Source organism: Nicotiana tabacum, chromosome 3, assembly GCF_000715075.1.
Source record: "Nicotiana tabacum cultivar K326 chromosome 3, ASM71507v2, whole genome shotgun sequence".
In the NCBI taxonomy this organism is placed as follows: domain Eukaryota; kingdom Viridiplantae; phylum Streptophyta; class Magnoliopsida; order Solanales; family Solanaceae; genus Nicotiana; species Nicotiana tabacum.
This window is the reverse complement of record NC_134082.1, coordinates 79,327,636-79,346,453: the sequence shown is the minus strand read 5'-3', so window position 1 is coordinate 79,346,453 and position 18,818 is coordinate 79,327,636. Positions and strand designations below refer to the sequence as shown.

The 18,818-nt window shown below is 38.0% G+C and overlaps 1 protein-coding gene across 1 annotated transcript; it reads left to right on the top strand.

Moving 5' to 3' along the window:
* Positions 1-10,783: 10,783 nt before the first annotated feature.
* Positions 10,784-16,091, top strand: LOC107805689 (mitogen-activated protein kinase kinase kinase 5-like). Its single transcript, XM_075241176.1, has 10 exons — positions 10,784-11,821; positions 12,484-13,056; positions 13,154-13,241; positions 13,580-13,642; positions 13,736-13,899; positions 13,984-14,059; positions 14,314-14,417; positions 14,561-14,639; positions 15,129-15,338; positions 15,433-16,091. Exons 1-10 carry the CDS (start codon positions 11,331-11,333, stop codon positions 15,502-15,504), a joined length of 1,920 nt encoding a protein of 639 aa, XP_075097277.1. The 5' UTR covers positions 10,784-11,330; the 3' UTR covers positions 15,505-16,091.
* Positions 16,092-18,818: the final 2,727 nt, after the last annotated feature.

Here is an 18,818-nt window from a genome sequence, read left to right as displayed (position 1 = left end):
ATACATTAGGGTGATTTAAGACATGTATGATGGAGCTAAGACTCGGGTTAGGACAGTAGGAGGCGACTCCGAGCATTTTCCGGTTGTTACGGGGTTACATCAAAGGTCTGCATTCAGCCCGTTCCTATTTGCCCTGGTGATAGATGCACTAACTCATCATATTCAAGGGGAGGTGCCATAGTGCATGCTATTTGTTGATGACATAGTTCTAATTGATGAGACACAAGGCGGCATTAACGAGAGGCTAGAGGTTTGGAGACATGCCCTTGAGTCTAAAGGTTTCAAGTTGAGCAGGATGAAGATGGAATACCTCGAGTGCAAATTTGTGGTCGAGCAGACGGAAGCGGGAGTGGAAGTGAGGCTAGACTCTCAAGTCATTCCCAAGAGTGGTAGTTTCAAGTACCTTGGATCGGTTATTCAGGGGATCGAGGAGATCGACGAGGATGTCACACACCATATAGGGGTGGGGTGGATGAAGTGGAGGTTAGCGTCAGGAGTCCTGTATGACAAGAAAGTGCCATCGTTACTAAAAGGTAAGTTTTATAGAGCAGTGGTTAGGCCGGCCATGTTGTATGGGACTGAGTGTTGGCCGGTTAAGAACTCACACGTCCAGAAGATAAAAGTAGTAGAGATGAGGATGTTGAGGTGTATGTACGGGCATACAAGGATGGATAAGATTAGGAATGAAGATATTCGACAGAAGGTAGGCGTGGCCCCCATGGAGGACAAGATGCGGGAAGCAAGACTCAGATGGTTCAGGCACATTCAGAGGAGGAGCACTGATGCACCGGTGAGGAGGTGTGAACGACTGGTTGTGGTAGGCACGAGGAGAGGTAGAGGGAGACCTAAGAAGTATTGGGGAGAGGTGATCAGACAGGACTTGGCGTGACTTAGGATTACTGAGGACATGGCCCTTGACAGGGAATTGTGGAGGTCGAGCATTAAGGTTGTAGGTTAGGGGGAAGTTGTGAATATTTATACAGCGCACTAGAGTGAGACTAGCCAATTAGGAGTTAGTCTTTGGCTGTTACTGGTCATCTACTGATGCATGGCTTTATCTGCTGGTTATTATTATGCCATCTATCTATTTTGTATTTCTTATATTATTGTTATTTTATTAGGAGTCTATTGATGATACTAATATATCTTCTCTTGTTTCTTTCTTGAGCCGAGGGTCTCCTAGAAACAGCCTCTTTGACCCTCGGGGTAGGGGTAAGGTCTGCATATATATTACCCTCCCGAGACCCTACTTATGGGATTATACTGGGTCGTTGTTATTGTTGTTGTATATTTTGGGCTGAGCATCATGTTTTACTATTGCCCGAGTGGCATAAGAGATTTTTGACTGAGTGTGGCCGAGGGCCTGCGTTGTGAGGATATTATGGGATCAGGCTGCGCGCCGCAGCATTGTGTTACTGATTTATGATTATGAGGCTGAGGGCCTGATTTGTTGCGCCACGAGGTGGCTTGATATGAGGCCGAGAACCTGTTTGATTATGCCACGAGATGGTTTGATATTGCGCTTGAGCCGTAAGGGCCCCCTCCCGGAGTCTATACACCCCCAGTGAGTGCGGGTACCTAGTGTGAGTGATATGATGTAGCCCGAGGGACTGCTGTCGTTTTGTATTGTTGCATGAAGGGCTGTTCTTGATCCATGTTTTTCCCGAGGGGCGGTTCTTGATTCATGTTATGCCCGAGGGGCTGATTACGAGTGATTGTGATATTGCCCGAGGGGCTGGTTCTGTTGAGATGATTCTCGAGGGGCGGTTTATGGTACATGTTTTGCCCGAGGGGATGTTTACGTTTCTATCGTTTATACTCACTGTTTTATCACTCGTTTGAAAACGTTGAAAGTTGTTTTAAAAAGATTTTACTGAAACTGAGCTTGATTTACGAGGTAAATGATTTTGTGTACAGCTTTGAAAATGATCTACATTTGTTGTAGTGTTATGACGTGGCTTACGTGTTTTCTTACTGCTCAGCTTTCATTTACTTTTATTACTTACTGAGTTGGCGTACTCACGTTACTCCCTGCATCTTATGTGCAGATTCAAGTAGTTCTGAACCCGGTAGCGGGTGTTGATTGATTAGTGGCAGAGTCATTAGAGTTAGCAAGGTAGCTGCCCAACGTTCGTAGCACTGCTTTTCTCCCTCTTGTCTTCCTTAGACTGTATTTAGTACATTCTTAGACTTTTGTTGTATTCCACACTGTTCATTTAGACTTACATTATGCGATATTTGATTAATTAAAGGATTAAAAATGACTTTTATTGATTTATGGTTAATTTGGGAGTTGTGTCAGCTGGCCTAGTTTCACGACAGGCGCTATCACGAGCGGATCAGTTTTAGAATTGAGACAAATATGGGATGAATCTAGACCAACGGTGTTGGCAAAGGGCATGTTTCTTCCCGATAAATCTCTCCTAACCAAGTTGTAAAAATGTACAGCATAAGGGAGTACCGTGAGATGACGGTATGGGAGTCAACTCCGGATGTATACAAGGCTATTTTCCGTAGATGGTTTACGGGTTGTCATTGGATGCTGCGTGCGAGCAAGAAGAAAATGGGGTTGTGGAAAATGGGTAAATATATTGGCACCCACAATTGTGAAATGGACACATTCAATAGGAATCACTTCAACTTGGATGTTGACTTGATTTCTCTTCAACTGGTTCCACACATTGAAGCGGTCATTACGTACAAGATCAAAAAGTGTATTACATCCATCCACCAGGAATATGGGTGTACTATTACCAAAAGAAAGGCATATCTCGGGCGCAAACATGCATTTGAAATTGTTTATGGTGACTGGAATAAGTCATTTGCATCCCTACCTAAGTACATGGCCGCATTGAAACACTTCAACCCCGGGACTGTTGTTGAATGGAAGCTTGAGGAGAGTGCTGGAAGACCGGAATATATATTCAGATATGTGTTCTGGGCATTTAAACCAGCAATTAATGGTTTTGTGCATTGTCATCTGGTAATTTTCATTGATGGTACTCATGTCTATGAAAGTATGAAATTAAGTTGTTGATCGTCATTGCAGTAGATGCCAATGGACAATATTTCCACTAGACTTTGCCATTTGTGCCAATGAAAGCGAAAAGGCATGGATGCTATTTTTGAACCACTTGAAGCAGCACGTTGTAAAACAACGTTCAGGTATTTGTCTAGTATCTGATCAGCATGGTGGTATATTAAGTTCTGTAGAGCATTTGCCTGAATGGCAGGAACCCTATGCATACCACTGTTACTGTGCGAGGCACCTGAAGGCCAATTTCAAAAAGAAATATCCCAACAAGGACTTGCATGATTTAATGCGGATGGTTGTAACTGATCACTAGCAGTGCAAATTCAGGAGGCACATGGAATTGATCCGGCAGTTAGACGAAAAAGCCTATCATTGGTTGATGCGACATGAGCTTCACAAGTGGATATTGCATGTGGATGGTGGCAGACGATGGGGAACCCTAACTACAAATGTGTTGGACTCTTTCAACGGGTTATTGAAGTCAGCACATGGATTGCCTATCACTGCCATGGTCCGGATAACATTCAAATAGATGGCGAAGAGGTTTGTTGAAAGGCATAAAGGTGCATCGAAATTGATGGAGAGGGTTGTTGAATCTATGCCAATACCGATGAAAAGATTTGAGAAATATAGGAGTCGAGCACATTGGCATTCATATTTACAGTATGATCACGACCAGGGTGTTTTTGAAGTTTGCACCGCTATCCATCAACATCGAGAGAATAATATACACACCATAAATGAAGCCAGTAGGTTGTGTTCATATGGAAAATAGACCATCTACCACATGTCGTGATCACATGCCATGAAGTGCTTTCAACAAACAGGTTTAGGGCCAACCAACTATGTTGATAGGTAATACAGTGTTGCTGCATACTAAAACACATATAGTGGGTAGTTGCAGCCAGTGGGTACTGAGCATTATTGGCCGCCAGAATCATTTAAAATGTTGTGTAACAAGGACTATTTGCGCAAGCTACAAGTGCAAAAGATAATGCGTATACGGAACCAAATGGATGTTGGTGATACCGTTTATGCGCGTAAATGTGGCATATGCTCGCAAGCAGGACACGACCATCGTAAATGTCCTTCAGCTGGTTTGGGTGGCGGTGGTAATCCAGCTCCTAGTGCAAGTTCATCTAATGTGCCCAACTATCAAAGATACACGTAGTGTTTTATTTTTTAGTAATATTGTTGGTAATAAGTGTATGTACTTGTTTATGTTGCAAGATGTATCAAATAAAATTATGTTTCCACAGCCTTGTTACATCTTATTGATATTTAATATTTTTCAGTTGAGTAAATTAATGAATTTCTCCCTCCCGTTCATGTAATCAAAAATAGTATTGGATTACAAAATGGAAATTTTTACGTTCACTTTCGAGCTTCACTCTAAAATTATTAGAAAACTACACTGTTATAGGAGGAAGATGTTATATAAATAACTGAATATATATAGCGCAGTTAAATACTATGTTTTGTGTGTTGTCTTGTCGATCTGAAAAGCTGTCCGACTGCGAAAAAGCTATTTTGTATCAAAAAGAATCTTTAACACGCCAAGCATAGCGCGGCTAAATAATATGTTTTGTGTGAATATATATAACACAGTTAAATACTATATTTTATGTGTTGTCTTGTCGGTCTGAAAAGTTGTCCGACTGCGAAAAAGTTATTTTTATTAGAAAGAATCTTTAATACACAAAGCATAACGCAATTAAATACTACGTTTTGTGTGAATATATATATATAGCGCGGTTAAATATTATGTTTTGTGTGTTGCCTTGCCTATAAATAACGGACGCATTCTAGTTGTTTTCTGCACTTAATCATAACAAATAGCAAAATTTTCTATAAAGCAGGTTTTTTTAGCTTTAATAAATGTCTGACCGCATGTTTGTACCAATGTGCCAGTGTGGCAAGCACTATATGATGGCGGACTATTGGGATGACGGTCAAGTTGGGCGCAGATACTGGATATGTGTGAACAGGTTTGGAGGCAACAACAGAAATTTTTGCAACTTCGAGGTATGGCTTGATGAACCCTGTGAGCAGGAATGCTTTAAAAAATATTTGCAGTATCTTCATGATTTGACCAAAAAAAAGTGGGAATATGAACGAGAATATAAACGAGAAATTGCGGAGTTGAAGGAGAAACTCAAAGAGGTGGAAGAAGAAAAAAATAAGCTGGAAGAGAAATTTAAGTGGTTGGAGCAGAGAATACTAGGCGGTGGTGACTAAAACAATGACATGTATGTGTTGAGTGCGGTACTTTATCTTTATATTTCCCATGTCATGTATTTTCATTAGTTGTACTGCATTTAAATTATGTTAAGTCTCTATATTTGTGTTTGTGTTGTAGTGTCAAAATAAAGAAGAAACGAGGAAATAAAAATATAATGCGCATATTATGTAAGCATAAAAATTATTGTTATTATTTATATAAAATAATATTTACATAGCGTACATAAAATACAAAAAGAGAATGCGCTGTAGCATGATCGTCAGTAGTGCTTGACAGGATCGGTAGAAGAGGCTGTCGGTCCATCATCAATCTACAAAACAATAAGTCAACTCAGTATATGAAAATATATATTAGTAATGTACATGTTAAGTCAAAACAAATTTCTTACCATGGTCTTGTCGGGCTTCTGAATATAAGCATTCGTGGGGTCCTGCTTAGCATCGCACAAAGTGGCCTCCGTGATAGGCTGAGATGAAGCGTTAATAAGAAAATTATAAAGTTATTTATGGCGAATCAATGAGATAAAAACAAATTTAAATTTACAAACATACATGCGCCTGTGAAAATCCACAGCACTCATCGATGATGAGCCATAACTCAGCTGGCGCCCACCATCCAGATCTCGGGTCGGCCGATCCTCAGCAGCGGTCGATGGGCCTAAAAAGAACTTCTCCCAATCTTCGGTAATGCTCTTGCCCGTGACAATGGATCTGATAGGGTCATCTGCGATGCAGCTGGAGTCAGTGCTAGCTGAAGGCTGTACGACGACATGCTGCTGGGATGCTCATCTGGCTGAGGGAGGTAACCCGACAGATTAGCTCCAACATCCTCATCAGGTGCCTCAACGCCCCCTTCTTGGGGACCACCTCCTCACCGGCCCCCACAACCCCATGGGGCACCCCTGCCTTATCGTCCCCTCGCTCGTGGTACATGCCTACCCCGATGGTAGTGCTCTGGCACCACATAAGCAGGGACTTGCTCTAAGCGCTCGTCCTCTCTGGCTCGATGCAGTATCCGGGCATCCAGCTCTGTAACCTGTCGGCCATACTCCTGCAAAGCGACCGTAGGATTGCCGACATGCTGCTACATCTGCAGTCCCAACTGATGGACTAAATGTAGACCAATAGCCTGCACAACATGTAAAATATAAATTACAAAACGCTATATTACAGTTATAAGTAAGAATACCAAATAACATATCAGCACCTCGTGCCTCCCGGCGTATGGAACATACCGACTGCCAACTCGATGAATAGGGTTCCCGACGAAAAGTCAGGTAACGCCGCGGTACTAGGGCATATAATCATGCTCAATATCCTGCCGACTCGGTGGGGAGGGGGGCGGAATCAGCTCTAATCGCTGGTCCCAAGTAAATATCTGATCTTGTAGCCATGCCAAATATTGGTTGTCTACCTTGGTATGATCATCCCACTGGTAATGTGTGGTCTCCCAGGTGGGCAGTGTCGGTACGAGCTGCAGCCTGCCAAACTAGCGAAGTACCCGCTCAGTGGCATGGTGCTCCACAATATCAAGGTAGAACAACGGGATGGAAGAGCCCTACATAAGTCGGTCGGCCGAACAATAATCGGGAAAGCCAGCTATCAGCGCGTCGCTGTATGGCATCCAGATGAACTGTTAAGGAAGAACAGAAAATGTCAGTATATGCAACTTGTGTTTGAAGCAATGACAAGTAAACTTAGGTATACATTTACCTGTGCACCATCCAGCAAATTCAATATATTCCTACACAAGGATAGATTATGCCGAGCCTCGTACTCGCGTGTATATCCCCATCAGAGTACCCACCTCCTAGCTAGAGGGAGCAACTCCGATAGTACATCCGGATCTAATGGTGGTACAGGTGGCTGCAACTACAGAAACCACTCCCAGGTCCAAACCTAACATAAAAAGTTGACGTCAAATTTAAGATATATTTTTACTAGGTATGTTAAAATGAATAAAGTATTCGAATATGTTATCACCTGTAGTAGCGAAAAGAATCCAGCAACCTCACGCTGGGTGCCCATGCTCGCCCGACACATGCATCTGTACAAGTAGGTGAGAACAGCAGAGCCCCAGTTGTATGAGGTAAATCATCTAGCCGCTCAAGATGATGAAGAAATCTCAAGCTAACTAGGTTCCCCGAAGTGTTCGGAAACAAGAGCCCTCCAAACAACATGAGTGGCAGCAACCTCGTATATCGGTCAACATGATAATCTGGTGTACTGCCATCGATCTGAGGATGCAATGCCACCAACCATAGTCGAATAGGCATCACTGGAAAATGGATGGTCCCATGCAGTACATTCTCATCCTCTGGGCGGAAAGCAGTAAACCGTTATAGCATGTCCAGTTAATGCACACGTGTCATCTCTCTCATACTAGGCGATCGAGCAACAGGCAGTCCATCAACGGGCAGCCCATATAAAATCTCATGTCCTGCAGTGTGACGATGGCCTCGCCAATGGGCAGGTAGAATGTGTGCGTCTTTGGTCGCCACCGCTCTATCAAGGCTATGATCAAAGACCAATCGAGCTATAGTCGCCCGATCTCAATCATCTTATAGAAACCCATATCCCGCAGGCGCACGACTACACTGGTATGGAGAACTCTGTCATGTAGAAAGTCCCACATGTCGTCCACTCTCCTGGCGCGGAGAGTCTGGGTTAGTAACTCACCCTCCCATATGTGGGCGGACCTATGATCGCCCTGTAATGAGAGTAGTGCATCGCTGGAAGGTTCGGGATGAATAGGCGGCACCTCCATGTCGTCTACTATAAATTAAATAACATTAATTACATATTAGTTTTATAATTTTATATGTTTGTTTGTAAATTAAATAATTAATTTTTATAATTATACAATATTTAATTATGATGTATTCACATAGGGGTTCCATGCTAGATATTTGAGGCCCTGTAGCACCAAAATATCCTAAATTCTTCCATGTGTTAGTTTTATTATAATTTTATATGTTAGTTTGTAAATTAAATAATTAATATTTATAAACAAATAATAACATAAGGGTTCCAGGTTCGATATTTGAGGCCTAGTAGCACCAAGATATCCTAAATTCTTCTATGTGTTAGTTTTATTATAATTTTATATGTTAGTTTGTAAATTAAATAATTAATTTTTATAAATAAATATTCACATAAGGGTTCCAAGCTCGATATTTGAGGCCTAGTAGCACCAAGATATCCTAAATTCTTCTATGTGTTAGTTTTATTATAATTTTATATGTTAGTTTGCAAATTAAATAATATTTTTTTATAAATAAACATTCACATATGGGTTTCAGGATTAGTTTTATTATAATTTTATATGTTAGTTTGTAAATTAAATAATTAATTTTTATAATTAAATATTCACATATGGGTTCCAGACTCGATATTTGGAGCCTAGTAGCACCAATTTATTCTATGTATTAGTTTTATTATTTTACATGTTAGTTTTATAATTTTATATGTTTATTTGTAAATTAAATAATTAATTTTTATAGTTATACAAAATTTAATTATTAAATATTCATATATGGGTTCCATGCTCGATATTTGCGGCCCATTAGCACCAAATATATGTTGACTATAATTGGACAAAATTTGTGTTTGATCTATCAGTTATTTTGATGTATTTTTGAGTATAAGAGATACCTAAACTACATGGAAACTACGCTAAAAGGCACTACATTTTACTACGCTAAAAGACACTCTATTATACTATGCTAAAGGGCACTTTATTTTACTACGCTAAAAGGCATTATATTTTACTACCCTAATAGGCACTATATTACTAGTCTTTAAGCAAATAAATAATTTAAACCAGATAAAACACAATAAATATAATGTAATCACAAAAATACATATAAAACAGTAATAGTAATTTATTAACATTTTTATTAACAAATAATAACGATTTCATAATTTTTACATATTTTTTTACAACATTAATATCTTAGTCCGGATAAAAATAATATACCAATTTAATCACAAAAAAATACAAAATAACATACAACACATTCAAAACAACTAATATGCATTATTTATACGAGTTTGGACATAAACTAAATCGGAATACCTCGATTTATGTTTTTTCAGAAAGTTGAAGATTTGAAAATTTGACTCCAAAACAAGCAAACCACAACAATAGAAGGGTTGACTAAGATGTGAGAACAACAATATCTACTTTTTACGGGACGGGTGGGGTCTACATGAGCTTTTTGGGACATTAATGGAGGGGGATTGGGGCGCTGTGTTATTTTAAAACGAAGGGGGAAGGGGATCTGGGCAGAAACGTGGGGAAAGAGAATGAATTATTATTTATGTATATAAAACGTGGTTCATTACTGCGTTTTATATACTTGTCTTATCAGCTGCCAGGTAAATCGCGGTTTGTTACCGCGTTTTATACAAAATGCGGTTATGAACCGCATTTTACCTTAACGTCCCAAACGACCGTTAAAATAAACCGCGTTTATATAGAATGGCAACTTTTTTTTATACTCAAAAAAATGTTTTGAGTCCCAAAGAACAACATTTCGATTCCGGACTCATAATTAAGAGAATCACCAAACCAGATTCTCCTTTTCTTTTTAATGAATCCTTTTTCTTTGGTCCCATTTGATGACCCTTAATTCAAGGTGCATGATTGCTCCTCTACTCATTTAAAAAAAAGAATAAAAAACAAAAAATGATGTATACTCAATTGGGTCAACCTTTTGAAATCTGTTCACTCCTACTATACTAGCTTCAAAATTATATTTGATGAACGCTTTAACTGTTCTAGCATCAAATATACTTAATGGTTGTTTGCTATGGCAAGTAGAAGATAGTACTTAAAAAGGGAACTTGACACTATATATAAAAAGAGAGAGAGAAAAATTTCATTTATACATTATTAATTCTTTTCTCAAAAAGCTTAAAGTGGTAGTACTATTGCATAATATAAGTTCCGGATAAACACAAAAATAAGAGGAAAATGAAAAAGTAGAGGTCGTAGAGTTAAATGAATCAATTTAAGGAAGGGAGTAGGTCCAATGCGTTGGTCTACATCGTACAAGTAGTCAGCTACATTAAATAAACAAGAAATATTTCTTAGACTTTCTAAATTTGGAAATAATTCAACTTTAAACTATTCATTTTATCCATTTACTCTTAATGAAAAGTTTTTATAGTAACACAAATATTATGGTCCCACAAACCTTTTATCCCTTAAGCTTTTAAGAACACAAATTTCAAAAATTTCTTCTTTTTTCTTAAACTTTGTGCCAAGTCAAACTAGCTCGTCTAAATTGAAACAAGGGTTATATAATATGTACTACGTCTATATATATAGTCTATTTTATTTGGGAAATGTGTTTGACTTTAGCTAGAAATAAGAGAAATGCTCTAGAATAAATAATACTCCTAACAGGAATTGAAATGGTTGTTATTTTGACCATAGGATAGAGATGGTTGCCCTGTCCCCCCTTCGGGTGCCAATTACGTTGTTGTCGTCCTGCTAAATATACCCCCATTACATTATTATCCTATCCACCACCTTCCTTAATCCTTGTCCATTGCCTCCTTCCTTCTCCATTTTCCCGGTAACTCAAAGACGACGATTAGTCTGTCGTGTTTTCCTCCTCCTCCTCTTATGTGGTTCTTCTTAAATTATTTATTCGATGTTTATAAAAATATATACTCATTCATTTTGAGGTTTATATTTTCTTCAAACCTATGTTTTTTAAATTTATCAGATTAGATTCAAATTATTGATTCGTAGTTAGTTAAAAGGTTGATTGGTAGATACCGCTTTTGGGTTAATTTCCTCTCAAAACACCTATACATTCACGTTTTTAATGATCACCTCTTGCATGCAACGCATCACGTAATCGAGCTAGGTATGCATGGAGTTCAATTAAATTCCATTCCTCAACACATTTATGTTGTGTAAATAGGGAAAAACATTCTTTTTGTCCATAGATATAAGTTGTAGAATTCCGAGACTTTCTTGTTTTTTTTTTTTACTTTCTAAATCCGTCCATCAGAATTTCTGGCTCAGCGGTTGCATGCAATGCATTGGTGGCAGAGCGCATTCTCATCTTCTTCCTCGCGGGCCTCTTCCACCAGAAAAGTACATTCCGACGATAGCGTCATCGTCACGCGCGGAAGCAGACGGTGCATCCTGAAAGCAGCTCTCTTCGGCAGCCGTAGTGTTAGCCGTAGCCGCCATAATATATCCCGTAGGAAGAAGCACCAGCACCTTGCTGGGAATCACAACGACGTTGTAGATGAATGGCGTTCTCAATGTTCGTACGAGCATTCACCGGGCAGGGGTTCCTCGGAGGTTCGTCCGCCGCCTCAGCCCCTCCCTTTGCCGGACTTAAAGGTGCTGCTCCGTCAAGACCCTAATTTCGTTCACGCCCCAAGTGTCCCATTGCCATCGCCTAGAGAAGGAATTTCGCATCATAATGTTGGAGACGAAACAGAGAGGGAAAAAGAAAGAGAAGCGGTGGATGTTTTTAACGGTGACGCCCATAATAGTGGTGGAACAACACGAGAAGGGTATGTGAAATTTTGCTCAATGCACTTAGCTTTGTTTGTTTTTCAATTTTTCTCAAATGATCCATTTTTTTTATCACCTCAACTTTTGATGACATATGTGTTATCCCAATAATTATTTCTTCTATGCTATCTTCGGATTATTAGTATTTCTTTTTTCATGAATAATTCGGGCAGTACAATCAAATATTTTGGGGTTGTAGTTTGTCGACGGTGATCATATTTTGAATATTTCTCTAAATATAGAGTATATTCATATCTCACTTTATCTAATTTGAAATTGAGACGCAGTAGATCAAATGGAATACTTTTGCTCAGTTTCTCTTCCGTATTGTTCTCTTCTTTCCTGTTTGGGTAGAAATTTGCTAGCTTAAATCACATTCAAATGAGATAGTCCAGTTTATTGATTGGTATTTTCTCTTATAAAAGAGAAGGAAAAGGAGCAAAGTATAGGGGTTGCTTCACTAGGGATGGAATGAAGTTCATTGATACAGTTGTATTTTGCCTTTATTTTCGTTTCACTTTCAAAGTTTGCAAACAAATTTTGATGCACAACAATGAAACTTTTTTCTTTTCCTCTAGGCATGGCTAGCAATGAACACTCATTTGTAGGTTTTAGATTATACGTACAGACCTAATGTTTTGGTTCTTTGTTTATATCTCAGTAGACTATTAAGCCAAGATGGTCGAAAGAGAACAGAGCTGTCCAGGAAATCACCACCTCAGAAGTTGCTTGTGCCAGAAAGAATTGCTCCTGATTTTTGGACAAGTGCTCCAACTAGTCCTTATGCAAGTCCGGCGCGTAGCCAACTGAAAAGTGGTGATTTTATAATTAGTCCTCTTTTCATCACACCCCCTGGTGTTTTCCAAGTTTGGTCTGCCCCTGAAATGCCTCCTTCAGATACCCTTCATGGTTTAGGATTCTATTATAACAAAGCTTTTAGTGTTGATAATTCTCCTCTTCATAGTCCAAGATTAAGTCCTCAGCCAAGATCCAAGAGTCCAAGTGGGCCTGCTTCACCTTTGCATCATCCACCACCAAATGATCAGAGCTCAATGGCACGTCGTGAGAATTGTGCTCAAGGCAATGTCCATCCTTTACCCCTTCCTCCTCTAGCTATCCCTCCCGTTTCACCACCTACTCCAAAAACAGATATAACACCTGTTAAAGGCCAATGGAAAAAAGGAAAGCTTATTGGACGTGGGACATTTGGAAGTGTTTACGTAGCATCAAACAGGTATGTAAATGTTCTTCATGTTGCATATACAATGGCACTGTATATGACCTATCCTTCAATAGTTTCTAATGTGACTCCATACACTGTTCTTAACCAGAGAGACAGGAGCTTTATGTGCGATGAAAGAAGTTGAATTATTACCAGATGATCCAAAATCTGCTGAGTCTATAAGGCAATTAGAACAGGTCATATTTCCTTCATTTTCTTTGCTTCTTACTCCTTGAATACTTAGATTATGTGTATTGATCTTGATTAGTCCTAATCACAAATCATTAATGGGTACACCTGGCATTGGCGGAAATTTTAAAGTGGGGTGTTTCCATTCATCTACATGTTATATTTTAACTACAATAAAGCTTAGTCAATAAAGGAACTGAAAGGGGAGAAGTAAGGAAATAGAGACCATGTTTCATAAGTGTCTGCAGCTGAATGTCATTTCAATGAACACAATCTTTTGCCCCATAGGTTCCAAGCTTGAATTGGTTTCAACTTTTTGTAATCTCTATTGATTATGTTGGTGTAGGAAATTAAAGTTCTCAGCCAGCTCAAGCACCCAAATATTGTCCAGTATTATGGCAGTGAAATAGTAAGAAATTTCCCTTCTGCAGCTAAGTTGTAAACTTGATCTTTACATGCATTTAGTCTTCAATGGAAGTTATTTTCGTCTTTGATATTGCAGGTTGATGACCGGTTTTACATTTATTTGGAATATGTTCATCCTGGTTCGATAAATAAATTTATCCAAGACCATTGTGGAGCAATTACAGAATCTATTGTGAGGAATTTCACTCGCCACATTCTCTGTGGGTTAGCTTACTTGCACAGTAAAAAGACCATTCACAGGTAACAGTCAGGCAACTCAACTGTGATAGATAAAAGATATAGTATATCTTCTGAAGAACAAATTGGAAATATTTTCTTGTGTAGGGACATAAAAGGGGCTAATTTGCTTGTTGATGCTTACGGGGTTGTCAAGCTTGCAGACTTTGGGATGGCTAAGCATGTAAGTTAGTGTATCTCAAGACATCTTTCAATTTGCACATCTTTTGTGAGTAAAGAATGGTATTCTATTCTGTGGAATATTCTGATTGACCCTAGATCTCTTGCTCTAAAATATCGAGAATCATAATGTCAATGAGAACAGTTATCTTGAGAAAGACAACAACAATATTAGTTGCAACAGTTATCTTGGACTGATAGATTGGTTGTTGTTGCCAGGCTTATATTTTTCGTTGAACATTAAGTCTTGTTATGCAGTTAAACGGGCACTCAGCTAACCTCTCTTTAAAAGGAAGTCCATATTGGATGGCCCCTGAGGTACTTCACCTCAACAGCACAAATATCTTTCTAATTATGTTATTGTTACTTAAAATTCTACTTATTATTATTATTATTATTATTATTATTATTATTATTATTATTATTATTATTATTATTATTATTATTATTTTGTTTTTTTTAATAAGACCTTTAGGTTCCAAAGAGGGTAATCAAAGAATGGTAGCCGTCTCAAAGGGTTTGCAAAGGGTTGTACTATAATTGAGATGTTGAATGGAAAACCGCCTTGGAGTGAATATGAAGCTGTAAGAACTTAATTTCTGCATTTTTAGTATTAACGCGTTTCTTGAATGCTCTAGTAGATTAACAGGGCGCTAAGAACTTAGAAAATATTGACTAATCATGTTAAATTTTGCGCCATTGAGGGGTTATATAATTTTGTTGCTCTCACATATATGATTTCTGCCAATGTACCTCTTTTTTTGTATCTTTGGCCATCTAACAAAGAGTTAAAGATAACTTTCACTATGTCTGGAATTGCCTTTGATCAAACCGCAGAATCAAGTTACTGATCTATTAAGTCCTAATTTGCTGTTTGAATTTTATAGTATCAGAATTTGTGGAATGTTAGAAGCACAAAAACTGCGGCTGCATGAGTCCTTGTTTGAACTCTATTTGTCAAAGGCTTTCTTTGTATAATTTCACTAAATGTAAAGAGCAGGATCATGCAGTACAATATTAACCGTTTACGATCTTTCACCTTCACTCTATCATTAAAATTTTAACTATTGCAGGCTGCAGCGATGTTCAAGGTTCTGAAAGATACCCCACCAATACCTGACACATTGTCACCAGAAGGGAAAGATTTCTTACATTGTTGTTTCCGTAGAAATCCAGCAGAGAGGCCATCAGCTAGCATGTTGCTAGAACATCGATTTGTGAGACTCTCGCATCAGCCAGATGTTCCTTCTTTCGTCCAGCAACTTAATGTGATAAGATTGACAGTATGTACATTCAGTCCCTTCTCCTCCCCCTCTCCCCTTCTTCGCTTTCCTTTTTTGTTGGTTCTGTGCCTTTAAGCCAGTGTACCTATGACAGGAAAAGTTGCATTCTCAGAGAGAGCAGCTAAGTTATAAACTTGAATCAGTGCATGTATCATTAGAGAGATAACACGCAAAAGGAGCTGGCGAAGAAATAAACATTGCAATCCGAAGAATGGCATGCTCAGATGGTGCAAATTGACTTTAATGTCTGCCGACTTAAGCTTTATGCCTGATTAAGACAGGCCAGCAATAACATCATTCATATTCTAACATAAACAATGGCATCGCGTTATTTTGCTCGTTCAACTCTCATGCCCCTCCCCAGTTCATCCTCATTAACAGAGTGAGGCATTCTGGGCCGACTAATACAAGTACATATGCCCATCTGGTGCGGTGGCTTGGAAGCAAGCTACCTCGGCTATCTTCCGAAATAGTATTACTCATCTTTATTGATGTGGTTTTCTAAGGAGAGCTTGACTAGTGAAAACATTGCAGACCTTTATCATTGTGCTTCGTAGCCTGGAGGTACTCTCATACTCTCCCTCAGCAATTTGTAGAACTTGAGGGGAAGATACTTGTGTATATCCAGGGAAATTGCCCTGCAGACCTTGGATCTTACATGTAGAATTTGTGTATTACTAACAAAAAATGGAGCTTCAACGACAAGTATACAGATGCAATGACAGAAATCGAAGATATTGAAATGCTTTGAAAGTTGTATGAGTTAACTATCAATCTTTAAAGTATTTCTTGATTGCTTATTGCAGGGGCGGCTCAAGTGTAAATGAGGCCTAAGGCAAAAGTTTAATATGTGGCCTAAATATTTATAGAAATGTTATATTATATATTTTTATTTAAAATCTATTCTTCTAGCTTTTTGAGATGCAAAGTTGTTAATAATTTTGTTATAATCGATTTTTTCTAATAATCCCTTTTCAATTGATAATATAGCCAAGTCATTTAATCTTTCTTGAGACATTGTTGATCTTAGATAAGATTTATCAATTTTAATTTTGAAAAACTTCTTTCTGCTGAAGCAACTGTTAACATTATTCTATAAGCAATATAAGCATTTGGAAAAGAATCAAGTCTTTTTATTTGATTGAGTATATCCATTAGAGTATTATCTTCTACTTCTAGTATTTCTCTTAACACTTTTAATTCGGAAAATAAGTCTAAAACATCAATATCTGAGTGATTGTTGTGTTTTAAGGAACCTTCAAGGTTAAGACAATATTTCTTCAATTTCTCATCATCTAATGATCTCAATTTTTTACCATTAAATAGGAAACCAAAGCTACTTTCATATACTTCAAACTGTTCTAATCTATTTTGAAGTGAAAAAATGGCTTGATCTACTATATATAGGAAGTAGGGGTGTTCAAAACCGAACCAAACCAACTATATCGGTTTGGATTGGTTCGGTTTTGTCGGGTTTTTCGGGCTTTCGGATTTTTTTGTTACATGAATATTATTTCAATCTTACTTTGTTAAAATTATAGATAAAGTTTTGATAAGTGAATATATGTTTAGTAAATATGGAAAAAAATTGACAAACATATGATCTATTAAAATATTCTAATGGGAGAATTTTTTTAGTAACACATGATAGTTATTTTCTTAGTCGTCTAACAATAATTTTTCGTTAATTTACGCTTTCAAGGTTAATACATGAGAGGATCCCAAATATTTCTACATTTTCTAAAGAAAATTCACTATAAAGTCTTAAAAATATAAATAAAATTTATATATTTATATGTCGGTTTGGTTCGGGTTTTTTACTCAATACCAAACCAAGTCAAACCAAACCTAATCGGGTTTTTTAATCGGTTTGGTTTGATTTTTCGGTTTGGTGTAATGCTGTATTGTGGTCCGGGCCCGGGCCAAACGGGCCTGGGCTTGAGTCGGGCCGGGCTGAGGCAGCCCCGGGCCAAACGGTCCCGGGCCAAACGGTCCCAATGTGTGGAACCGTCCCACGACGGTCCTAAGCCCACATGGTCCCGGGCTAAATGGGTCGGGCCCGCGGGCCTAACGGGCTTTTTCATTTTCGGGCTATTTTTTTTAAATTTTTTTTATCTAAGGCACTTTCTTGTAAACTATATATGTATATACTAGTATAAATTGCTTATATATAGCTATATAAATATATATAGTATATATAGTATGTATAGTATGTATATATAAGGGTGTATTATGTGTATATATAATTATATATTGCCTTATGTAATATATATTGCCTTATATATATATATATATATATATATATATATAGTTTATATGTATTAGATATATATATATATATATATATTAGAGATATATTTAGGGCCTTATATACACTACCAAAAAATCAGGTTTTAGCGACGGATAAATTCTATAGCTAAACAGAAAAATCCGTCGCTAATATCATTTAGCGATGGATTAGCAATGAATTATCAAGAAATTCTGCTAGCTACGAGCATTTTAGTGACAGATTAGCGACGATGTTCGTAGCTAATTCCAGTTCTTTTTAGTAGTGATATATGTGTATGTATATATATATATATATACACACACACACACACACACACACACACACACACCATATATATAGCTTGGCTACTAGATTCACCAATTTTAGATTTTCCCTTACCCTTACCACCAAAAATATTTTTCAAAGAAAATGCCATATTAATTATAATTGTACTAAATAGAACTAACAAAACTATAATATTAAAACTTAAGAGTTGGAACACGTTTACTGAATTGACGAACAACTTCTTGAAAATTGAATATCGTTGAAGACTTGAATACTTCAATTCACCAACTTCACAATTTTTCACGAAATTGCAATAATAAAGCAAGCAATTATAGAAGAAAATTAGAGAGAGATTGAGAGAGATTGATGATTTTGCGAGTAAAAATGAAAGAATGGGGGGTATTTATAGTTGAGAATTGGGAAAAAGTGTAATTATAAAAAGTTTGGGGTTAAAGCAAAGTTTGGGGGCCAAATGGCTATTTTTTAAAGTGGCCAACGGATAAATTTTGAAGGCCAACGACTAGATTTTAAAAATCTGACCGTTTAAAAAAAAATTTAAAAAAATTAGCCGTTGGAGCCCGTTAGGCCCGGTTGAACCGGCCCAGGCCCGCCTGCCGGTCCCGGACTTAACGGTCCCGAGCTCACGGGCTAAATGTCTTGAACCGGCCCACCACGGGCTTTTACACCACTAGAGCCCAGGCCCGGTTGAACCGGCCCATTTGGCCCGCGGTTCTGGGTCGTTCCCAGGCCAGGCCCGGGCCACAATACAGCCTTAGTTTGGTGCGGTTTTCCGATTAGGTTTGAACACTCCTAATAAGAAGTAATCAACTCTAAATGATTCTTCAAGAGACTTTGTGATTTCATTATCAACATTCTCATCAAACTGTTTCTTTCTATGTATTACACATTTATTACGAAATTTAGGT